This window comes from Vicugna pacos, chromosome 18 (genome assembly GCF_048564905.1).
Source record: "Vicugna pacos chromosome 18, VicPac4, whole genome shotgun sequence".
Classification (NCBI taxonomy): Eukaryota; Metazoa; Chordata; class Mammalia; order Artiodactyla; family Camelidae; genus Vicugna; species Vicugna pacos.
The window spans coordinates 26,201,772-26,227,328 of record NC_133004.1 but is presented as its reverse complement, the minus strand read 5'-3'; the positions used below and the strand labels follow the sequence as shown (position 1 = coordinate 26,227,328).

Sequence of the window (25,557 nt, the reverse complement as noted above, 5' to 3'; positions counted from 1 at the left end):
GCCTGAATTCTTTCATCTGTAAGCTGGGGCCCTCTAGGGCGATGGAGGGGAAAAAGGAGATTCAGCCTTAGCTTGCTGGGGTCACTGCCTCGCCTCCTGTGACTTCTCAAGAAAGGTTTGCTGTTATTGTCACGATCATGACATTTGGTGCCTAGGACTCAGTAACTGTTGAATAAATGCTTGTTAAATAAATCAATCCTTCGATATTGCTCAATTTGCCCTCTTTTTTATGTCTACCAACTGATCCCCGAATTCCAGACAACTGTCTTGCAAATCGATCACTCCCAAGACAGAGGGATAGAGTGGCTGACTCAGTGGGACAGGAGAACCTTGACTTGCGCATGACTTGCGCATGCGCGGTGGGCTGGGGGCCGGGGAGGGGGCAGCGAGCGAATATCCCACAAAGTGAAGGAGGAATAAAAGCTTTGCTTTTTTTGAGATGAAAAACAACCTTTTTAGAAACGAGTTGACACCAGGAAGTGGCCTTGTTGACAGGCAGTGGGGGGTTATGTTTAGTGGCTCCTGGAAGGGGAGTAGCTCTCCACTCTGGAAAGCTCTTCATACTCTGAAGAGGGCTTGAGGGCCCCTTAGGCGGTGCGAGCCCAGTTGCCTGCCTCTGATCCTCTCTCCTTCCATTTCTGGGATGAGCACCTGGGGTGGGCAGACAGCCACCGGGGCAGCTTTCTCAGGCTCCCATGGACCTTTCCAGAATCCACCTCTTAGCGCCCTCCAGCCACACTGGCCTTCCCTCCGTTCCCGAACACAGCTCTTTTCACTTGCTGTTCCCTCTGCCTGTGTGGCCCCTCCCCACGTCCTGTGATTCAGACCTCCGCTCACGGAGAGGCCTTGCCTGACCCCCTCCTGACGTGGCGGCCCCCCCATGGCCCCCATCGGTCACCACTCTTACCCTGCCTAGTGTTTCTTGCTTTCTTATTTAATATTTATTATGTTTTTAAAGGAAATGTTTCTAACAGAGAATAAACACCCCTGGACCCATCTCCCACATTTGACAAGAGCTAATATTCCGCCCTGTTTGCTTACTTCAGATCCCCCCTTTTAATCAATTTTACTGAAGCATAATTTACATGCAACAAATATACATTTTAGATAATGTAGTTTGTTGGGTATAGCTCAGTGATAGAGCACCTGCTTAGCATGCAAGAGGTCCTGGGTTTGATCCCCAGTACCTCCATTAAAAAATAATAACAATAAAATAAAATGATAAGTAAATAAACCTAATTACCTCCCCCCCAAAAAAACCAAAACAACAGCAGAAAAGTAAATATATAGTTTGTTGATTTTGGGGGCAAGTGTACCTGTGTAACCACCACCACAATAAAGATGCACAGTATTTCCATCTCCCCAGAAAGGCCCTTCATCTCTCTTACCCTGCTGGAGTTTTCTTCCTGGTACTCAGCATCCTCTAAAATTCCCTCAGTACTCTGTTTAGTGCTTAGTCTGTTTACTGTCTGTCTCTGCCACCATGAAGGCAGGGGCCGCATCTTGCTCCCCAGTCCAGGCACATAGTAGACCCACAATCAATGTATGGCACATAGTAGGCCCACAATGAATCTATGGAAGTCATGATACTGTATTCATTACCCTTGGGGGTACATCCTGTTGTGGAGTAAGTTGCTAGAAATGGAACTTTTGGGTCAGAGGCCATTTACTATTTTTGTTATCACAAAAGAGACCTCTCTGCCCCTTTCTCTTGTCTGTCCGGTGTCTCCCAGCTTCAGCACTGTTGCCAGTTTGGACTGGAGCATCCTTTGGCAGCAGGGAGGGAGCTGTCCTGTGCATTGCAGGATGTTGAACAGCATCCCTGGCCTCCACCCACTAGATGCCAGTGGCACCCCCCACTCCCACCCCAGCATATCTCCAGACATTGACACATGTCCCCTGGGGGTAGAATTTTCCACAGTTGAGAACCACTGTCTATACGAAGGCTCATTTCTTGCCACCCAAATTGTTTCTCAACTGAGCCCATCTCTAAACAAACTACCCTTGATGACTAGATTTGTTGAATCTTTTTTTTTTACTCATTTTAAAAAGTTTTTTTATTGAAGTATAGTCAGTTTACAATGTTGTGTCAATTTCTCGTGTATAGCGTAATAGTTCAGTCATACATATATATACAAATATTCATTTTCATATTCTTTTTCATTGTAAGTTACTACAAGATATTGAATATAGTTCCCTGTGCTATACAGTAGAAACTTGCTGTTTATCTGTTTTACTCTGCATATGCAGCTCAGCTGACAATGCTACGAGTCCTGATCCCTGTCTCTGTACCTGCATCATGAGATGAGATACTGGTTAGTTTTAGAAGCAGGGACAGCATCGCTCTGACTTACAAAGCTGGGAGGAACAAAGTCCACAGGACAGAACTGGCTTCTCCCTGGCCTGGGCACCAGCAGAGTTCTTAGCTTTCCTTGCCTGGGGACAGATATGTCTGCAGGGTGGTGCTCAGGAGTTGCTGCAGTCTTCCAGCCTTCCAGAACAAAGAGAAGACCCCTAACAACTGTGTGTAAAGGGCTCTGAACGTCTTTGATTACTCAGGAAACTGAGTGGGCCATTCCTTTTTGAAAAACCTGCAAGCTTGTATGCCCAGAGCAGGACAGCAGGACTGTAAAGGTGGGGATCCCATGACATGCAGAGGCAAGTCCCATCTAAGGGCACTGCACTGTGGCCAGATGTTTCCAGGTGGGAGTGTGGGCCCAGCCTTGCCAGACCTTTCTGTTTTTCAAGAAAAACAAGAAATCCAGATTTCTTTTTTAGTGTGAAAAATCTTGATTCTTGAATTTTATAAAAAGTAGCAAGTAATGATCTGTGTAAATATGATGTGGACCAAACAAAATGCATCTGCAGGCTGCCGTCTGCAACCTCTTGAATTAATGTGCAAGATTGTTTGTTGTTTGGGGACTAACTCACTCAGTTCAGAAATCTTTTGGATTGGCTCTTCATCCAGTCAAGACATTTTTTTGAGCATCTACTAGGTACCGAGCGTTGTTCTAGAGCTGCCACTTGGCATTATTTTGTTGACATGACTGACATCAAAAGGGATAGAAATTACAGGTGAGTGGATGAAGGATGGATGGATGGTGGGTGGATGGATGGATGGATGGATGGTGGGTGGATCAAGGATGGATGGATGGTGGCTAGATCAATGGATGGATAGATAGAAGTATCTTATCTTTTAGAGATACAAACTAAAATATTACAGATAAAATAATACGATTTCTCAGAATTACTTCAGAATAATATGGGGAGTTGAATGAGGGTATGGGTAAATCAAGATTGGCCAGGCAGTGATAATTGTTGAAGCTGAGGGATGGTGGCCATGAGGAAGTTCCTTTTCCTCTGCCTTCTTTGGACTATGATTGGAAATTTCCCATACTAAAAATATTTGCTTTAATGTCCTTATCAGTTAGAAATGCATGCTAAAGGAAATATGGGCAAAATGACACCATGTCTGGGACTTGGTTTAAAATATTCAGCTCAAATTTTTTTTTACGAGTTAGAGGATAAATGTCCTAAGGTCTGAATGTGTTCCTCCTGACCCCAGATTCACATGTTGGAATCCTAGTGCCCAATGTGATCATGTTAGAAAGTGGAACCGTTGGGAGGTGATTCGATCATGAAGGTGGAGCCCCCCCATGAATGGGATTAGTACCCTTATTAAAACTCCAGAGAGCTCCCTAGCCCTCTGTTAGGGATACAGTGAGAAGTGTGCGACCCTGAATAGGGCCCTCGTCCAACCGTGCAGGCGCCCTCGCCTTCCAGCCTCTAGAGCTATGAGAAATAAATTTCTGTTGTTTATAACCTACCTGATCTGTGTGCTGTTTTGTTACTATAGCAGCCTGTACGGACTAAGACAAGATAAAACATCCTCCAGCAAAATGTTGATCATTGGCACAAGAGTGACAAATATATGGAGATGGATCAGACTGGCCTATTTACATATGGTTAAAATTTTCTACAATAAAAAAATTTTTTTAAAGGGACAGAGAAGTGGGGGCCTTCTGTTTTCTGGTACTTTCGGAATTATGGAGTCACGCACTGTGTGTGTGTGTGTGTGTGTGTGTGTGTGACTTTCCCCCAGGTGTGGTAGTGGGTACTCTTTAACATGGGATGTCAAAAAGTTCAAGCTTGCCTTGGTGGGGCTTGAAGCATGGGCTCTGTCGTGGACTCAACCTGCAGGTTGAGAACAGATTTTTCACCCAGGTAGTTGCTGTGCAGGGCCGTCTGCCTCCCAGGTATCCTGCCGGGAGACAGAAGAGCTAAGTGGTCAGAGTATCTGGAATCAGCCTCCCTGGGTCCAAATGCCAGCACTGCCGCTTTCTAGCTGTGTGGCCTTGGACATGTGAAATGTGAGCATTCCACTTGATAGAAGGAGCCTCTGTTTTTCCTTCTATCAAGTGGAATGCTCACATTTCACAGACTCATTATGAAGACTGAACTAATTATCACATGTAAAGTACTTAGCACAGTACTTGACATGTAGCATTTATTACCATTATTGATGCTTTTGTTACTTCTATGTTGTTGCTGCTATTAAACATCCTTAGAGCAGGATGAACTTTCTGAGATAGACGGAAGAAAATAATTGGGGGTGGAGGCTAAAAGAAGTCAAAGAAAGAGGCACCCACTGTCAGCTGATCCACCCACAGAAGTCTGTTCGTGAGCTGCTGGAATCAGTTTCCTGCATGGTGGGTACAAAAGGAATACAAGAAAAATGCAACTTCCTGACCATATCCTTTCTCTGCAGAATGAGGTAGAACTGGGGGAGCTGCTTCTGTCACTGAATTATCTCCCAAGTGCTGGGAGACTGAACGTCGATGTTATTCGAGCCAAGCAACTTCTTCAGACCGATGTGAGCCAAGGTTCAGGTACAGTGCGAGCCCTCCTTCCCCCATTTCTTTAACAGGGCATCTGTGTTTGTTTGACACAAGGGACCTGATTTTCTTTTGCTGCATTCTGGATACTACTGAACAGAAGACCCCATGAGGGTAAAATAGCGTCCAGAACTAGGATGTTAGTTCGAGAGGAAAAAAACGATCGGATGTCTCTTAGGAGGAGGCAGGTACATGATGCCATCTCAATAACCGCATTTGAATGTGGGATTTGACTGAGATCAGGTGTGAAAACTACTGAAATCTAGATCCTCTTTGTACACATACAGCCCCTGGGAAGTTGCCTTTTTAGACGCTATGCCTGCATTGGAGACCACATGCTCCAGGGGGCGGTAGCGTGCGTGGACCGTGCATTCTAACCTGAGACAGCAGCGGACACACCCTGAGGTTTTTCCCCCAACTCATTTCAGATGTACCATAAATCTTTATAAATCCCAGCCCTGAGAAGCCTATTGTATTTAAAGTGTCTACTTCATAGCACACCAATTCAAACATGACTTTTAATGAAATGGAACAGATTACTTTCCATCTGTATGTAGCTTCTCCCATGGCAGCAAAGGATATTATCATGAAAGCAGCCATGGTTGCTGGGATCTCTTCAGCTCAGTGGTGGAAATACTGTCTTCTCTAAGTGCAATAGCTAAAATAAATTACTTTTGTTATAAAGTGACAGCTGAATTTAGAAGACAACTTGTATTCTCAAAAACCACATTATAAAAATAGGTTTTTGAAGGGATGGTATTAAGACTGGAGATTTTCAGACTCACCACAATGGGAGAGTCAGTATGATAAAATGATTAAGGATTCCAAAAGCAAACTGCCTAGCACCAAATCCTAGTTCTGCTTATAAATGATGTGGCCTTGGGGAAGTTACTTAACCTCTATAAGCCTCAATTTCGCCATCTGAAAAATTGGGGTGGTAACAGTACTCATCTCATTGGGTTGTTTAAACAAATACAAAATTAGATAATGCACATGAATCTCTTTGTAAACTGTAATCTAAGAATGATAGTTGTAATTCTGCTGTCTCTGGGCTGTGGGCTCACTGACATGGTAATGGGTTTCTAAGGATAGAAAACCAGGACAGACAGGCCTTGGGTCTGGCTCTTCTTCCACCACTTTCCACTTAAGCAGATCATTTCCTGTCTTGAGTCCTCAGTTTCTTCATCTGTAAAATGAATGCAATTCCTGATGCGTGGGAGGAGCTCGATAAATCTTGGCTAGAGGAAGAGAGAAAGGGATGAGCAGATAAGCAGCTGCCTGGGAAAAGGAGAAATGTATGGATGGGAAAATGGATGAATGAAAGGAGGGGTAGATACTTGGACAGATGAATGGAAAGATGGACGGACTGACGGAAAAATGAAGATTTGAATAATGGATAGGTGATTTGGCTGTCAGATAAGATAGAAAGTTGGATGGATGGAAAAATGGATGAGTAAAGGATGGGTAGGAGGTTGGAATGGATGAATAGATGGATAGACTGGATTTCATGATCTCCAACATTCTATAATTCTGTGTCCAATTCTCAGACCCCTTTGTGAAAATCCAACTGGTACATGGACTCAAGCTTGTGAAAACAAAGAAGACATCCTTCTTGAGAGGCACAATTGATCCTTTCTACAATGAATCCTTCAGCTTCAAAGTTCCCCAAGAAGAACTGGAAAATGCCAGCCTCGTGTTTACAGGTAGGTAGCATTCCAGACATTGAGGCATATTCAGCCTATTGTCCTAGAGGTAGAAGGCATTCAAGAGGGTGATGTTTAAGAACTTCATGTCCGGTATTCAGCTACCTGGGTTTGAATTCACTTACCTTTTGTGGACTTGGACAAGATTCATAGAACTATACACTATAATCTTTACAAATATAAATTTTGGAGCCAGATTTCCTGGTACTTCTACATAAGTACTGAAGCCTTGGGCAAGTTACTTAGCCTCTCTGAGCCTCAGTTTCTTCGTCTATAAAATATGGGCAATAATAGTATTTGCTTTATAGGTTTGTTGTGAAGGTTAAGTGGCTTACAACTTTTGAGATAATAGTAAGTGCTCACTATGTTAGCTCTGATGATATGATTCAAGTAGCTTATGGTCTAATAGGGAAACATGAGAAAGTGGGATCACCTAACTCAGACAGGAGGATTTTGAAAGACTTCCCAGAGGACATGCTATTTAAGTAGAAGCTTCATGTGCGACACTCTGGTTAAATCTATTATTTCCAATATGTAATTTAATCTACTATTTCTAGGTGTGTTAATTATCTATTGCTGTCAAACAAATCACCCCCAAGTTTAGTGGCCTAAAACAATGAACACTTATTATCTCATAGTTCCTGTGGGTCAAGAGTCCAGGCATAGCTTTGTTGGGTGCTTTTGGCTGAGATTCTCTGACAAAGTGGCAATCAAGGTATTGCCTGGGGCTGTAGTCTCATCTGAAGGCTCAACTGGGAAGGAGGGGAGGGAGAATCTGTTTTCAAGCTCACTGACACAGTTGTTGGCAGGATTCAGTTCCTTGCAAACTGTTGGCTGGGGGGGGGGCTCACTTTTTTCTTGGGTGTTATCCCCAATTCCTTTCCACATGGGCTGCTTCACAGGGCAACTCATAACATGGCAGATGGCTGCCACTAGAGTTGGCAAGTGAGGGAGTAAGAGAGGGCGAACAAGATGGAAGCCAGCCTTTTTGTAACCTAGCCTTGGAAATGACATCCTATTGCTTTGCCATATTCTACTCATTAGAAGCAACTCACTAAGTCCAGCTCACGTGCAAGGGGAGAGGATTACCCAAGGGTAGGAATACAGAGAGGTAGGGATCATTGGGAGCCGTTTTAGAAGCTGCCTTTCACAACATAGAATTAATGGAGATAATGGTTATTATTTCCTGTATCCTCTTCACAGACTTCACCTATATGATTGCTAGTATTCATCATAACCTACCCTGTCAAGTCAATATCATCCTCATCAACTTACAGAGATGGGGACTGGGGCTTAAAACATAAGCAGTCCACCCAGGGTCTCAAGCTGGTCATCAGGATTCAAGCTCTGGTCTTGCTAGCTCCTAAGATCAAGGGATCCACATTTCCTTAAGCACCCAAGTAATGCTGGCTTTGGGGATCTGACATCATAACTTGGAGGAGTCCTGCTCCAGAGTAATTGGAAACCCTCATCTGTTTAGATCTAGTCTAGAGTCCTTGGCTGTAGGTCCCCCAAGAAAGCAGGCCATGGCTGAAAATTCTTGCATGCAAGCCTTCCTCTGCACAAGCTTATTGCTTCTCATCACCGAGATTGCAAGTGTTCTGTGCTCCAAGACCCCTCCGAGGCACACTGGTTCTGGGCTTTCTCAAGGCCTGTCACCCAGAGAGTCTGCATCCAGTGAAGGATGCCTGCCCTAGCAGGTGTAATGATCCTATCTGATACAGCCTGTGATGGCTTCTGTCCTGATCGAGTTACCAACAGATGAGGGTCCCCCTCTCCACAAGGTTTCAGGTCAAGACAGAAGACAGTAATTCCACTGACTCCTTGGAGGTGGCCAGCAGGCAGTGGAAACAATATTGAACTAAGCCTGGGTCCAAGCATGGAATACCGATTCCTACATCCTTACCGAGAATAAAGGACTTAATGTTGCATGTTTAGATCAGGAGGGGATTTGGTGGGGGGGTGCATAGAGACAGCCCAGATGGAAAGTTCTAACACTTTTAAACTTTACTTAAATTTTTTTCTTTTTTTTTTCTATTTTTATTGAAGTATAGTCAGTTTACAGTGTTGTGTCAGTTTCTGGTGTACAGCACAATCCTTCAGTTGTATAGGAACATACATATGTTCGTTTTCATATTATTTTTCACCATAGGTTACTACAAGACATTGAATATAGTTCCTTGTGCTATACAATATGAACTTGTTGTTTATCTATTTTATGTATATTAGTTAGTATCTGCAAATCTCGAACTCCCAATTTATCCCTTCCCACCCCCTTCCCTCCCAGTAACTGTAAGTTTGTTTTCTATGTCTTTGAGTCTGTTTCTGTTTTGTAAATAAGTTCATTTGTCTTTTTTTTTTCAGATTCCACATATAAGTGATATCATATGGTATTTTTCTTTCTTTTTCTGGCTTACTTCACTTAGAATGACATTCTCCAGTACCATCCATGTTGCTGCAAATGGCATTATTTTATTCTTTTTTATGGCCGAGTAATATTCCATTGTATAAAAATAACACAACTTTTTTATCCAGTCATCTGTCGATGGATATTTAGATTGTATCCATGTCTTGCCTATTGTAAATAGTGCTGCTATAAACATTGGGGTGCGTGTGTCTTTTTGAATTAAGGTTCTCTCTGGATATATGCCCAGGAGTGGGATTGCATATGTTACTTAAAATTTTATGCTAGAAGTAGCACATGCTTGTTGTGAGTGGCACAAGTGAAGGATGTGTATGGAAGGAGAATCAGAAGAGCAGAGGGGTTAAATGCATATTCTGGGTCCTGACTTTGTGGCCTGGGGCAAGATCTATGTGCGTTGGTTTTGTCATCTATAAAATGGGTATAACCATGGAAGGAGACCTCAAAGGATTGTTAGGTGGATTAAATGAGATCCCTTCATAATCAGTGCTGAGCATGGTGCCTAGCAGAGAGCAAGCCTTCAGTTAACAGTTAACTATTATTAAAAGGAAATTTTACTCTCTTCCTCACCCCCATTCTAGTCCCTTCTCCCCGAAGTCACCCCTTTTAACATACTGGTGTGTATCACACCACACTTTTTCCCTTGTTGACACAAACATCATCCACATATGGAAGATTTGGCTCCTTTAAAAAATGATTCATTGATTCAAGAACTGTGTATTAAGCACCTTCACTGTGCCAGACACTGTCTCCAAGTGCTGGGAATGTCATAGTGAATAAAACACAATCCCTGCTCTTGTGGAAGTTTCTGGACCATTCTGTGGACATCACTCTGAAACTTGCTTTTGTTTCAGTAACTGTGAGTGTGTTTAGTTCCTCCAGGTCAATGCCAATAGGCAAGGCTCTAATTTTTTATTTTTAATAATTGCATCATATACCATCACGTGGTATACTGTGATAAAAAGCAGAGGCAGTTCATCCTGGGAGAGCTGAGAGGTGTGTGACAGAGCTGGAGAGAGTGTGGTAGGATCTCTGAAGGACCCTCCCCAGAAAAATACACAGAAGGACAGAAAATTTTGTATACAGTGCAAAGGTTTTTCGAACCTCTTGAATCCCATATGTGACCCCCACATGGCAGAAGCTCCAAGCTGGAGCGGGACTCCCAGCCCCACCCCTTGTTCATCTCTCACTTGACCCCCGAACTTCACGGGACAGTCATCAGCTGCGCCCAGCAGACAAGTCCTCCTGTGTTCTCCATTCGTGTGGAAGACCTGATTCTCTAATTTAAAGGTGGGGGTTGTGGGCCCCTAGCTCTGGTTTCTCACCTCAGGTTGAAAGCCCATTGAAAGTATTCTTTACGAGAATAAAATAATGCCATTTGCAGCAACATGGATGGACCTAGAGATAGTCATTCTAAGTGAAGCAAGCCAGAAAGGGAAAGAAAAATACCACATGATATCACTCATATGTGGAATCTAAAAAAAAGAAAAAGAAAAAAAGGACACTAGGAATTCATCTACTAAACAGAAATAGACTTGCAGACATAGTAAACAATCTTATGGTTACCAGGGAAAGGGGGTGGGAAGGGATAAATTTGGGAGTTTGAGATTTACAAATGTTAGCCACTATATATAAAAATAGATTTTTAAAAAAGTTTCTGCTGTATAGCACAGGGAACTGTGTTCAATATCTTGTAATAACCTTTAATGAAAAAGAATATGAAAACGAATATATGTATGTATATGCATGACTGGGACAGTGTGCTGTACACCAGAAACTGACATATTGTAACTGATGGTACTTCAATTAAAAATAAATAAATAATAAAGAAAATAAAAAGTACGAAAAGAAAAGAAAAGAAAATATTCTTTATGGAGAAGGAAGGATTGCCCATGCCCCCTTAAGTAACCTGGCTGCACTTTCAAATCAGCTGGGAGCTTTAAAGTGTTACCAGATCTGGAGGGGACTCCAGAGACTCTTGATTCAATTGGACTAGGCTGGGGTCCTGAGTGCTCTGTAAATATCTATATTTTTAAAGCAACCCAGATATTTCTAATATTCAGTCAGGGTTCAGAACCACAGCTGTGATTGGAAATCCCAGTAGGGGTGGCATTTTGTATAAAGGCCACTGGCTGGAATGATAAAGAATTGTGAATTGAGCTGGTATCTATCCAGGCAAAGCTATGATCCTGCTGAATTCAAATCTGAATTCAATTCTGACTTGCTTTATTTATCAACTAGGGGAAAGAGCTGCCACCTTCAGGCTAAGGATCTGAAACCCAGCCCATTAGCTTGTTTCCAAACACTTCAGAACAAAAAAGAAGGTTGATCTGCAATTTAAGCATTTGCTGAGAATCCTGGTAAAAGCCTGTAATTAGCTGGTGGGCTGGGCTTTGTGAGCAGTTCTGCTCCCGTGTGGGATGAGGGTTCTTCTGCAGTTTTCAGTCAGGTGATTTCTGCAGCTGAAGTTGAAAAGAAAAGAAAGGGGGAAATTGCTTTTCAGCTCCTGAGATAGCAGCGTGCGGTCCCGAGGCTTTCCGGAAGGTGAAGTGGAGTTGGCCACTGAGGTGATTGGGCTGTTATTGGAAGTAGGGGGAAAAAGAAATACAGCTCAATAACAGCTCTTTGGAAAATTAAAAATAGAATGCCATATGATCCAGCAAGTCTTCTTCTGGGTATACACCCAAAAGAATTGAAGGCAGAGTAACTTACGATGAAGAATATGAAAACGAATATATGTATGTTCCTATATGACTGAAGCGTTGTGCTGTACACCAGAAATTGGCACAGTGTAAACTGACTATACTTCAGTAAAAATATATTAAAATAGAAAAAAGAGAATTGAAAGCAGGACTCAAACAGACATTTGTACACCTGTGTTCATAGCAGCATTATTCACAACGGCTAAAATGGGGAAGCCACCCAGGTGTCTGTGGATGGATAAATGGATAAGTAAAACGTGGTGTATACATATAGCGGAATGTTCTTTAGCTTTCAAAGGAAGGAATTTGTGACATGGATGAACCTAGAGGGCCTTATGCTAAGTATTAAGCAAGATATAAAAGGACAAATACTGTGTCATTCCATTTATATGAGGTACTTAGAGTAGTCAAATCGATAGAGACAGGAAGTAGAGTAATGGGGTGGGGAGAATAGGGGTTCTTGTTTTATTTTTAACATTTTTTATTGATTTATAATCATTTTACAATGTGTCAAATTCCAGTGTTCAGCACAATTTTTCAGTCATTCATGGACATATACACACTCATTGCCACATTTTTTTCTCTGTGATTTATCATAACATTTTGTGTATATTTCCCTGTGCTATACAGTGTAATCTTGTTTATCTATTCTACAATTTTGAAATCCCAGTCTATCCCTTCCCACCCTCCACCCACCTGGTAACCACAAGTCTGTATTCTCTGTCCGTGAGTCTATTTCTGTCCTGTATTTATGCTTTGTTTTTGTTTGTTTGTTTTTGTTTTTGTTTTTTAGATTCCACATATGAGCAATCTTGTATGGTATTTTTCTTTCTCTTTCTGGCTTACTTCACTTAGAATGACATTCTCTAGGAGCCAACCATGTTGCTGCAAATGGCATTATGTTGTCGGTTTTATGGCTGAGTAGTATTCCATTGTATAAATATACCACATCTTCTTTATCCAGTCACCTGTTGATGGACATTTAGGCTGTTTCCATGTTTTGGCTATTGTAAATAGTGCTGCTATGAACATTGGGGTGCAGGTGTCATCCTGAAGGAGATTTCCTTCTGGACACAAGCCCAGGAGTGGGATTCCTGGGTCATATGGTAAGTCTATTCCTAGTCTTTTGAGGAATCTCCACACTGTTTTCCACAGTGGCTGCACCAAACTGCATTCCCACCAGCAGTGTAGGAGGGTTCCCCTTTCTCCACAGCCTCTCCAGCATTTGTCATTTGTGGATTTTTGAATGACGGCCATTCTGACTGGTGTGGGGTGATACCTCATTGTAGTTTTGATTTGTATTTCACTGATAATTAGTGATGTTGAGCATTTTTTCATGTGCTTTTTGATCATTTGTATGTCTTCCTTGGAGAATTGCTTGTTTAGGTCTTCTGCCCATTTTTGGATTGGGTTGTTTATTTTAGGGGTTCTTGTTTAATGAGTTCAGAGCTTTAGTTTGGGAAGATGAAAGATTCTGGAGATGGATGGTGATGATGACTTCACGATGTGAATTGTCTTAATTGTTGTGGACACAGCGGGGTGGCCGGTCAGTGAGCCAGTGACACGCAGGTTGGTGAAAGAATTTACCAGAGGTTAAGGGTAAGAATAGAAAGGAGTTTATTTTAGACAACAGTGGGTCACACAGGCGAGGAGTGCCTTTGTGAGCACCGAGGGCCGCTTGTGGGGGTCTTTTATAAGGTAGGGTCACCGGGTGCCTGATCGGCTTGTGCACACGTCTCTGATTGGTTGTAGGTGAGGTCAGAGGTTTAGGGTCCATGAAGGGCAGTGGGGTTTGACTGATAAAGTAGGCGTTACCCAGGGCTATTGGTCTGTTAGGGAACCACACCCAGCAAAGAGTGTCAGATATCTGAGAGCCCAGGAATGGGGGGTCGTCGGACTCTGAAGGACGTCAATCGGCCCAACATCAATGCCTCAGACTTTAGCAGATCTAGGCATCCCCCGGGGTTTGGTTAAAATGCAGATTCTGACGCAGTCTGGAGTGGGCCCTGGGGCTCTGCACTTCTAGCAGCGCCCAGGTAACACCGATGCTGCAGGTCTGCAGACCGCGCTTTGGGGAGCAGATACATAGAAGACCCAGGAAGTGCATCAGGGTGAGCGACAGTGTCTTTCTGCCTATGTTAGAATCCAACTCTCCGGCAGTGACCCTCACCTCTGCATGTCGTCAGATGTCCTAACCCCATCTTACGTTGGTGTTATGTGGGGACTGTTTAAAATCCTGATGCCCAGGCTCTGGCCCAGAGCACTGAATTGGCCAGGGCATCTGTATCTGTCGAGGGGGCGGGGAGCTGTATTTCTCAAAGCTCCCCAGGTGGTTCTCTTGCACAGCCTGGGTTGGCAGGCGTTTGCCTGTACTGTTCTCTCCCCTCCCCACCCCGCTGTCTGCTTGGAGGCTTCCCAGGCCTCTCTGTGAGAATGAGTTCCAAGGCACCTGGTCTGTTTTCCATAATTGCTTGGCTTTCTGCAGCTGTAGCATCAAATTGGTTAATTGAATCTGCTGGTGAGAGAGATGGGGAGGCGTGGAGGAGAATGAGATGGGAGGTCTGGAACCCAGGGCTGCCACCCTCTTGCCTGGAAAGACCTCAGGGTTGAGTGGGCACCAGGGGACATGCTGGAAGAGTGTCTGGGTTTGGGAAGCGGGGCGGTGTGAGAAGCTGAGGGTTTCCAGCAGAGGAGACAAGGTCAACCCCATCTGAGAGAGTCATAACCTTCTGCGAGAGCCGGAAACTCCACTGAGATCAAGATGCTGTGGGTTTGTTCGGGGGCACAGATGTTCCCCAGCATCTGGCCTCAGCCCACCACTATGCCCCGCCTCCTCTCTGTAGCCTCCCCGCAGCCTCTGACTTTTCCCCTCCCAGCCCGACTCACTGGGCACCAGGCCCAGCTCTGCCTCCTAGAGATGGGTGCACGGGCCATTCAGAGCATGGACTGAAGGGAGATATAATTTGGTTCAAATGTCACCTTTACCATTGAGCAAGTATGTGTGATCGTGGGCAGTTGATACCCCTCTTCTGAATCTCTGTTTCTTCCTCTGTTATAACCTTCTAGTCTCAATACATCAGTCATAAAAAACTTAAGACAATGCCTTGTAATATAGTTAGTGCTCAATAAATACCAGGTATGATGGTGGTGGTGGTGGCGATGGAGATGGTGAGATGGATGGACCCTGCCATCCAGGAGTGGAATTACCCAGACTTGGGTTTGAATCTTGGCCCCACTCTTCATCCGCTGTGTGTGACTTCAAGCAAATGAGTCCAGCTGTCTGAGTCCCAACTCCCTCTTGTGTAAAATGTAACAGATCGTTCCTCTCATCCCAATCAGCCTGTAGACCTGTCCATCCCAGAAGAGACTCTTTGGAAATTCATACCTGCTGTTGTAATAATCGCAGTGTGTGTGTGAGAGTGGAAATGCTGGCGCTTTTGAGGTGGTCTCCCCAGCCTCTGTCTCCCTCACCTAGTCACCATCACCCCTAAGCTGCCAGCTGATACAGCGTCCAGGAGCCGGGGATTGACACAGAGCTGTGCCGACTCAGCCACACAACCAGGCCTGTTTGTGCTGCCTGCAGTGCCCTGGGGTTGGCAGTGTGTGAGGCGCTGGCAGTAGGCCCTTGGCCCCAGACCCAGTCGTGGGATGTGGGAGGCAGAGTGGGAAGATTGAAGCCTCCGCTTTCTAGCCAAAGGGCCTTGAAAGTGGGCCCCCGGGAGGAGCCAGAGTGAGAAAGATTACAGAGAGGGATCACTTCCAGAAGGGATCCCACAAGCTTATGTATGAACTCCTGAGCTCATCCCCGGGCTGCACGTGAGTCGAGATGACCCTAAACAGTATATCAGAAGGGGTTGGGGAGGGGATAGCTCAGTGGCAGAGCGCATGCTTAGCATGCATGAGGTCCTGGGTTCAATCCCCAGTGCCTCTGTTAAAAAAAAAAGTAAATAAATAAACCTAATTATCTCCCCTCTTCAAAAATAATTAAAATTAAAACAAAAACAGTATTTCGGAGACTTTGAGAACTGAACCACAGGGTAGACCACCACCCAGGTCCCAGGCTGGCCCCTGGGGGACACACATGAGGGACAGATAGGCATAGCACTGCAGAGGCTTTGAAAACTGACCTGGCATTGGAGTAACAGCACATGATGCCAGGTTAGAACTTGTGGTCTGAACCTAATCTGTGATCAGTTGCCCGCTACAATTTGAAGAATCAACATATTCAATAGAATTTAAATAAGACCTGAACCTCATAATATAATATTCAAAATGTCCAGGATACAACCCCAAATTACCTGAATTATGAAGAACCAACAAAATCTGGAAAGTTCTTAGAGAAAATATAATCAGCAGACACCAACCACAAGATGACCCAGATATTGGAATTATCAGCCAAAGATACTAATGTAGCTCCTACAACCATGCTCCAGGAAGTAAGGGTGAACCCTCTAGAAAAGAATGATAAGATAGAGATCGGCAGATAACGGGTATAGAAGATAGAAAAAAAGAACTAAATGGAAATGTTAGAACTGAAAAATGTAATAACTGAAAGAAGATATTCACTAGATGAACTCAATAGCCAAACGGAGATGACAGAGGAGAGTGAACTTGAAAAGAGATCAAGAGAAATTAGGCAATCTGAACAATGGAGAACAAAAAGATTTGGAGAAAAGAGGAACAGAAGGGGGAAAAAAACAGACCTATGGGAAAATATTTTAAAAATCTGGTTTTTCTATCACATGAATCCCAGAAGGAGAGAGGGGTGGGGAGCATTGGAATGGGGTTGGGTGACTTACCCCCCAGAAGACATGAATTCCTTACCAAGGGTAAGACCCCAGCTCAGCAGAACCACTACCACCCTTTTCTTCCCAGAAAAGCATCAGCAAGTCATGAGGAGATGGTATTGGACTGTGGTTAGAGTCAGCCAGACTTGGCTCTGTGTGACTGTGGGCAAGTTGCTTTGCCTCTCTGAACCTCAGTTTCCACGTCTGAACAGTAGGGGTAATAGTACTTGTAGTTATCGTGTACTCATTATCTTATTTAATCTTTCCACAAACGTATAAGGTATAATCTCTGTGGCCATTTTTCAGTTGGGGAAAGATGAAGCTCAGGGAAGGGAAGTGCGATGAACTGTGTCCACTGAGAGATCATCCCCTCAAGCCTGTCCTCACTCCGGATGCCAGCCTCAAGCTCAGGGACCCCAGGACCACCCTCACGTCAGACCAATTAGCTACAAATTCAGGGATCCCTGTGACCACCCTCAGAGTCAGTGATTTACCAGGAAGACTCACAGAACTCAGTAAAGCACGACTTGTGACTACAGTTTGGTGATAGTGAAAGGATACAGATTAAAGTCAGCCCAGGGTCCAGAAGGGTCCAGTCATCTCCTCACGGAGTCATGGGCAGTGGTACCTCCTCCTGGTCACTCAGAGTGACAGTGTGCACAGAGTATTGCCAGCCAGGGAAGCTTACTGAGCCTTTGGTGTCTAGAGTTTTGGCTAGGGCTTGACCACATCCTGTCCAGTGACTGACCTACGGTCTCCAGCACCTCCTGGAGATCCAGCTAATGCCTTTAGTCATCAGTTTCTCCAGGGGTCTGAACCGAAAGCTCCCATCACAAATCACCTAGTGAGAGAGTCCCATGGCCAGAGCTCCCAGGCAAACAAAGGCACTCCTGCAGGACATTCCAGGGGCGCGGAGATCACCACCCAGGGGCCAAGGGCAGACCGCAGACCTCTCTTTGGGTAGGTGAATTCTTCACTGCACAGTAAGTAGTCACTTGTTTCAAGTCACCCAGCTGGTGAGTGGTTGAGCCAAGCTTCCCACTCAGTCTGGTTGGTTCCAGAGCCTTCCTCACTCTTAACCATCCACTTGACGTGTGTATCAGTCACTTGGGGACCTTGTTAAAGTGCAGGTTCTGAATCTGTATGTCTGAGATGGGACCTGAATATCTTTATTTACAGTAAGTTCTGGACGACACCAGTGCTGGTGTGAGGACCACACTTTGAACAGCAGGAACACCCTTCCTGCCTTCTCCCATGTTACCAGTTACCCTAATACCTCTTGATCAGGGAAGGCAATGTGAGTTTGGAGAAGCAGCAGAGGGCAGCCCAAGTAGAGACCGTAGGATAATAGCTTGTAATTTTTTCTAAGTGCGTTGAGAAGCCTTTGGAAAGTGTTGACCAGGAAGTGGTAGGATCTGGATAATGTTTTAAAATAGCATTCCAGCTGTAGAGTGGAGAATGGTTTGTAGGAGAGTAAGATGGGGAGTCAGGAGACCATCTGTGAGGCTGTGGGGCTGGTCCAGGGGAGGGGTGATGGTGACTTGGACCAGGGAGACCATCTGTGAGGCTCTGGGGCTGGTCCAGGGGAGGGGTGATGGTGACTTGGACCAGGAAGACCATCTGTGAGGCTATGGGGCTGGTCCAGGGGAGGGGTGATGGTGACTTGGCAGAAAGGTTTCAGAGAACTAACTCTGTGGGATATAATTATGTAGGCAGAGTCACTGGAATGTGCTGGTGGATTAGATGTAAAGGACCATTGGCTATATTGGCAAGTTACTCTTCTGAACCCAGATTTACTTATGTGTAGACCTCAGTTGCCACCTCACAGAGTATTGTGGGGACAGAAGGAAATGATGTCTGTAAGATGCTTAGCACGGTGCTTGGTGAGGGCTTGGTGGATTGTGGCCTTGACCCTGGATGTGCGCAGAGGCAGAACTCCAGCCAGGTGGTTAGGAGATGGAGGCGGAGACCCATCACCCTGGGGCTCTCCGGGCAGAGCGCGGAGCCTGCAGCGGCACCCCGCCCCAGCTTCTTCTCCGGAGAACTCCATGAGGCTGCCAAAGCCCATCCAGGCGGTAAAACTTGGCTGGATCCTTGCCGTTCATTTTGGGTTCCAGTGGCAGCCTTTGAAGACCAGGCCAGCTGCCAGGGTTCCTGGGGATATTTATTTCATGTGCGTGGCTGTTTAATGATTTTGATGCCTTTGGATGGAGCCTAGTTCCAGGCAAATCCCCACGGGGGAGAACATCAGGGGACGGGGAATTTACCCAGCCATAGACGTCCTTGTAGGGTTGGAGTGAGATGGAGTGAGAAGGGGGAGCCAGCAGAGGCCAGGTTCAGCCTCGCCTTGTGCCTCAGTGCCAGCTAGAAGCTGTCAGGCTTGGCAGCCAAGGCCAGTGCCTGGGTCGGGGCGGGATGAAGGCTGGTGCATGGAATAAAATCAGAACTTGAAAGTATCCTTTCCAGATGTCCCTTCTGTCCATTGCCTCATCCTGACTCCACCAATCCAGAGCTGCCAGTCAGCTGGAGAAGGCTTAACCTTTAAAATGCCAGCACCTGCAGGGCACAAGCTATAATGTCACCTGTCTCTCTGTATTTCAAGGAAACATTTTGCTGTGGTGAGAATAGCTCTGGCTTAGAAATCAGAAAACCAGATTCCAGGGCTTGGATGCTGTTTCATCTGGTGCAAGAACTCTGAATATCTTTGAACCTTCATTCTCCGTCTTTCAGATACGTATAGAATGTACCTTGGGGTTGTTCATTTCACCCCCAACTAGTTTCTTGTTTAAAATTTTTTTCCCAGTTTTATTGAGAAGTAATTGACATACATCACTGTGTAAGTTTAAGGTGCACAGCATGATGGTTTGATATACATATATTGTGAAATGATTACCACAGTAGGTTTATTGAACATCTATTATCTCATATAGAGACAGTAAAAAGGAAAGAAAACTTCCCTTTGTGGTGAGAACTCTTAGGATCTGCTCTCTTAACAACTCTCCTGTGTATCATACTGTGTGTTAACTAAAGTCATCACGTTGTGCATGACATCCCGACACGTTGTGCATGACATCCCGACACGTTGTGCATGACATCGTTTATCTTACAGTTGGAAGTTGGTACGTTTTGACCTCCTTTTTCCAAGTCCCCCTCCCCTCCCCCACCCCGTTCATTCAGTTTTGAACAATAATAATAGTAAATACAGGTAGAGCACCTCCTACATGCCAGAAACCGCTCCAGCTGTTTTCAACGTGAATTAACTTCTTTAATCCTCATAGCAACAGCGTGACGTAGGGATGGTCATTTCCATTAGGTGTGAGGAAACTGTGGCAGCAAGAGGTTGGTGAGTAGCTGGCTCAAGATCTTGGAGCCAGGATGCAGAGTCGGGTCGTGTGGATCCAGAATCTGGGCTCACAGGCGCCGGGTTACACAGCCTCAAATATTTATCAAGCCCCTCCTATGTGGAGGCACTGTGCTAGTTGCTGGAGAAATAGCAGAGAGACAGAAGTGACCCATCCTTTCACGATGCTGGCATTCTAGCCGGGATGAGACAAACAGGAAATAAATGAACCCCTAAAGGGCAGGAGAGTAAGGTGACATAGGGCCCGGGGCGCTGCTTTAAACCAGGTAATGGAAGCCGAGAAAGGACCAGCTGCCCCAGGATGGGAGAGAGGGACATTCTAGGCGGAGGAAGCGGCAGTGCCACGGCCTTGGAGGTAAGAAGCAACTTGTTTTCTTCAAAGAGAAGAAAAAAGGTAAAGTGGCCAGAGCACAGTTAATGAGGAGAGTGAATTATGCAGTGAGGTCAGAGCGATAAGCGGGGACCGTGGTGAGGAGTTTAGATGAGGGATAAATTGGGAGTTTGGGATTAGCAGATACAAACTACTAGGTACAGAATAGATAAACGACAAGGTCCCACTGTAGAGCACAGGGAACTATATTCAGTGGCTTGTAGTAACCTCTGATGAAAAAGAATGTATATTTACATATGTGAATAACTGAATCACTATGCTGTACACCAGAAACTAATACAACATTGTAAACCAACTATACATCAATTAAAAAAAATTTTTTTTAGTATTTATTGAGCACCTACTGTGTGTACCATGTGACTGTTCGGCACTCGGGAGACAGAAGTGAATGAGGCAGGCGCCTGCCTTCACAAAGGATGGGTGAGGTGACATGAGTGCAGGGTGCTTAGCACACAGCAGATGCTCTTCTCTTTCCCTGTTTGTAAGTTGACATGAACACGGCTTCCCTGTGTTTCTGCCTAACCCTCACCCCCGCATTAAAGCAGGACAGAATGTAGTGGGTTTATAATGGCAATTATTTCTAGAGATGGCCCTTGGAAAGGGCATCATTTACCAGAAAAAAACACAAAGCAAACAGGTGGGTGAAGAATGAGTAGAGTGGGCGGAAGGGCTCGGCCTTCCTTCTGTCTTCAGGAGCAGGTGCCCGCACTGGCCAGGGAGGGAGAGGCTTTGGACTTAACTCTCAGCTGCTCCCTTTAGGACCCTGAGTTACAGGCCCAGGAAGGGTGTCCACTGGCTTGGTACCAAAGTTCCCATTATGTGTCTGCTTTCAGATGTTATTCCGCTTAATTTTACCAGGACTGGAGAAGCAGAGGAGAGGCAGCCTGTGGATGATTTGCGAGCAGGGTCCTCTTGCATCCTTGTTGAGGGTCACCTTGGGCTCTTTGGTACAGAGGGACCAAGACACTTAAGAGATGCCTGGACAGCCTGTGATAAAGTGAGTGTCCTCAGCCTCATTAAAAGACCTGTCCCTAAAATCCAGTGTGTCCATTTGATGATGGGGACAAATCATTCTTCTCCAGGTTATTGAATGTGACTTGGGAAAGAATTCACAGAAGGGCTAAGGGGAGAGGCAGGAATTCAGTCATAGCTCTTCCTCCCACTGGTCATCATAGGCAGCCTTGATCCAGGCTTACCTTGTCCCAGGCACGGTCCCAAGTGCTGTCTCAGTTGATCCTCCCAACAACCCAATGAGAAAAGGTACCCGTATGATCCCCACTTTACAGAGGAGGAAACTGAAGTTCAGAGAGCTCAGGTGACCTGCTAAAAAGCAACTGTGTTAGTTCAGGTAAGGCTGGCAGCCATAATAGATCAGCCCCTGAATTTCTGTGGTTTATCACAACAGCTTATTTCTTGCTCACATACTGGCCCTTTGTGGGCCTTCGTCCCGGGTGGCCTTCCATGCGATGATTCAGTGACCCAGGCCCCTTCCATCTTGTGGCTCTGCCATCTTCTCAGGCTTTGAGGGTTTCATCTCCAGGGGAGAGAGAGAGGGAGCTGAGCATTGCATGGGAAGTTTTTATGGGGCAGGCCTGCAAGCTGTGAATATCACTTCCATTTCTGCTCAGATTCCCTGCAGAGGAGGCTGGGACATGGAGTCCAGCTGCTTGTCCAAGAAGGAAAGTCTTTGGTTGGTGACTGTACAGCTGTCTGTGCCCCAGGTGCCCAAGCCAGCAAACAAAAGAGCCAGCCTAGTGCCTGAACCAGCTTGCTCTGCCACCTCCATGAGCACCCCTTACCTCCAAGTTCATGATCAGTGTCAGCATGGGGGTTCCCACAGCACCAAGTCCCAGGCTCAGGGCATTCAGCCTCACAAGAGCAATCTTTGCAGGGAATTCGCCAGATACGTTTTGGCTGGCAAGCCCAGGCACCTGCTGACATAGAAAGCAGTTAGAACAGCGGTTCTCTGCTGGGCTGATTTTGTCATCTGGTGAACATCTGGAGGCATTTTTGGTTGTCATAACTCAGGGGAACTATTGGCATCTGGTGGGTAGAGGCCAGGGATGCTGCTAACCCCCCTACAGGGCACAGGACAGCCCCCCACAGGGAAAACGTCAGGGGTGCTGAGGTTGGGACCCCCTGAGCTAGAACAGCGGCTCCGCTGGTCTCCTTGGGGACTGTGGGGTGGGGTGGCGACCTCTACCTGCAGCTGTGACGGGCAGGTTGGTGTGGGCTCGGGGCCAGTCTGCTCCTGTTACGCACCTGTTTGGGGGTTGTTTGTTCTCTCTGTGGCATTTTTTTAAAAAATTTTTTGGGGGGAGGTAATTAGGTTTTTATTCATTTACTTGTTTTAACGGAGGTGCTGGGGATTGAACCCAGGACCTCACACATGCTAGGCATGCACTCTACCACTGAGCTATACCCTCCTCCCTTCTCTGTGGCATTTTAACCTCTCCTCATGCCCAGTGGTTTCGCTTTAGCTGCCTGAGTGTGGAGAGTTCAGGGACAGAGACTGTTGACTGAGTTCGTTCTCACCTGCACAGGTTTTCAGACGGCTTCCCTGTTTCTGCCCATAAACACTGGGGCAGACAGGACCATCGGGCTCTGCAGACAAGCGCTGTGTCCCAGGTGGTGTGGCTGGACAGGTGACTGCAGCCTGGCGCAGCAGGAGACAGGGTGGGGCGACCCTCTTGGGAAGACAAGCGGAGTAGTTTTAAATCAGGTCGCTGCTCCACCCCACTTTGTGGTTTATGGGTGCGTGTGTGGTGAGGTGAAGGGGTTACGTGGGACAGGGAGCGCTGGTGGCCTTTAATGTTATTATACAGTTGTGTGTTTATATGTATGTATAAACGTATGTATAATACATATGTATGGATAATGCAAACATACAGGAGTAGAATAAAAAGTAAAAATCCCTAATTCCCTCTACTTAAAGGTAACTACTCTTGGAGGGGAGGGTACAGCTCAAGTGGTAGAGTACATGCTTAGCATGCATAAGGTCCTGGGTTCAATCCCCAGCACCTCCACTGAAAAATAAATAAATAAACGTAGTTACCCTTCTGCCAAAAAAAAAAAAAAAAAAAGGCGCTAACTACTCTTAACAATTTATTGTAGCCTTTTTTCCAGGAATAGATGTGTGTATGTCTGTGTGTGTGTGTATGTGCATGTACGTATATATGTGTATGTGTGTGTATATCTCCATCCTGTTGTTAACATCCAAAATATATATATACTTTTCTGCAGCTTGCTCTTTTCACATAATATATCTTGGACGTTTTTTCATATTAGTGTATATATACATATATATTCATTCAACAAATATTTGTTGAGTACCTCTTGTGAGCCAGGTGCCATAGATACATCAGTGAACAAACCAGACAAAAATCCCAGTATCATCAGGTGAATACTTGAATATTGGAAGACAGGCAGTAAACAAAACAGGTGAATTATGCCTTGTGGAGATGATGTTGAGTGCTAAGGGGAAAACGGAAGCAGGGAAAGGTGATAGTGAGGGATGGGAGAGGGTTGCAGTTTTCTCAGAGGTGGTCAGGGAAGGCCTCTTGGAGAAGGTGAGCCAAGACACTAAAGCGATCAGGAATGTGCCGTGTGGGTGTTCGGGGTGGGGATACATTCCCCCTGAAGGGAATAGCAGGTGCAAAGTCTCGTCCATGAGAGAAAGAGCGAGATCAGTGTGGCTGACGTGGAATGTAGCACCTAATTATTTTCCACGGCTGCTTGGTAGTCCATTAGGTCCACGAGTTGGAGAACAGTTTATTTAACTAGTCTCCCGTTGGTGACACTGGGGTTACCTCTGGCTTTGTGCAGTTGGAGACATTACTGGAGTGAGCCTGTCTCTCTGCTGATGTGCCTTCAGGTACCGTGAGCTGAAAACCCAGCAGCTGGATTGCTTGGTCAAAGCATATACATTTATTCATTTTGATAGCTATTGTCAAAATTTGCAATCCCCCCCAAAATGGCAGTTTTTACTCTTTTGTGTTTTCTCAAAGCATGCAATTAAAACAGATGACTTGGGTAAATGTTTTAGCCCCTCCGTGGCCCAGGGAGGCCCCAACTCCTGCACATACACCCCCCTTGGAGGACCCTTGTAAGGATGAAATAAGCAAGGTTTGAAAATTATTAAGTGCCAAATTACTATGAGGTGATATTTTTAACCCCTCTTATTTACCTTTAAAAAGCATGCTGATTTTAATTATGTATTATATAATAATTCAGACATATGGGAAAATACAGAAAAACAATCACAGGCAGTCATGGGCCCCCCTACCCAGATCTGCCTCAGATCCATTTTTCATTTCTTAGTTGGCATAAGCAAAGCAGTTCTACATTGGTTGCTGGCTTCAAAAACCTGGGGTGTGGCATTATTTCATTTTTAAGTGAAATGAGTAAAAAAGTGATCAATGGACTTCATCAATATTTTTAAACTTTTGCTCTTTGAGAGGGGAAAATGTTACAGCAAGGCACACCCTGAGAGGACCTTTTTGCAAAACATATCCAACAAAGAGCCTGTATCCAGAATATATAAAGAGCTTTTGTAACTCAATTACAAGACAAACAATCCACAACTCAGTAAAAGGTGGGGAAAAGATCTGAGCAGACACACTTCACAAGAAGATACACAGATGGCAAAGAAGCACATGAAAAGATGCTTTACTCCATGAGTCATCAGAAATGGAAAGTAAAACCACAATAAGATCCATTGCACACCCACTGGTACAGCTGAGTTTAAAGGACTGAAAATGCCAAATGTTGGCAAGGATGTGGCGCAACTGGAACTCTCATACATTTCTGGTGGGGATGTAAGTTGCTGTAACCACTTTGGAAAACAGTATGCCATTGCCTTATAAAGTTAAACACACATTTACCATACAAACCAGCAACTCTGCTCCTAGGTATTTACCCAAGAGAAATGAAAATATAAGTCCACAAAATGCTCCTAGCAACATCATTTATAACAGCCAAAAAGTGGAAACAATCCAAATGTCCATCAACTTGTGAAGGGATAAACAAATTGCAGAGCATCCATCCCCTACTCAGCAATAAGAAAGAATGAAATATTAATACACATACACAGGGAAGAGTTTCAGAAACATTATGCTACGTGAATGCAAATGACTACATACTATATGAATCAATTTTTATGAAATTCTAGTAAAAGTTAAACTATAGTTACAGAAAGCAATAGATCAGTGATTGCCTCGGGCTAGGACCCACCTGGGTTGGGGAAGGGATGGAAGAGAAAGGGATAAGAGGGAACTTTTTTAGGGAGAGAGAACTA

The 25,557-nt window shown here is 45.0% G+C and overlaps 1 protein-coding gene across 4 annotated transcripts in view; it reads left to right on the top strand.

Annotated features, from left to right (window-relative positions):
* The window catches only part of SYT17 (synaptotagmin 17), a 70,404-nt gene that overhangs the window by 33,883 nt on the left and 10,964 nt on the right, over nt 1-25,557 (top strand). For all 4 annotated transcript variants that reach the window (XM_072942086.1, XM_072942085.1, XM_072942088.1 and 1 more), the window contains exons 6-7: nt 4,769-4,889; nt 6,443-6,598. In XM_072942086.1, coding sequence (XP_072798187.1) covers nt 4,769-4,889; nt 6,443-6,598 — 277 coding nt within the window. The remainder of the gene's footprint in view (nt 1-4,768; nt 4,890-6,442; nt 6,599-25,557) is intronic.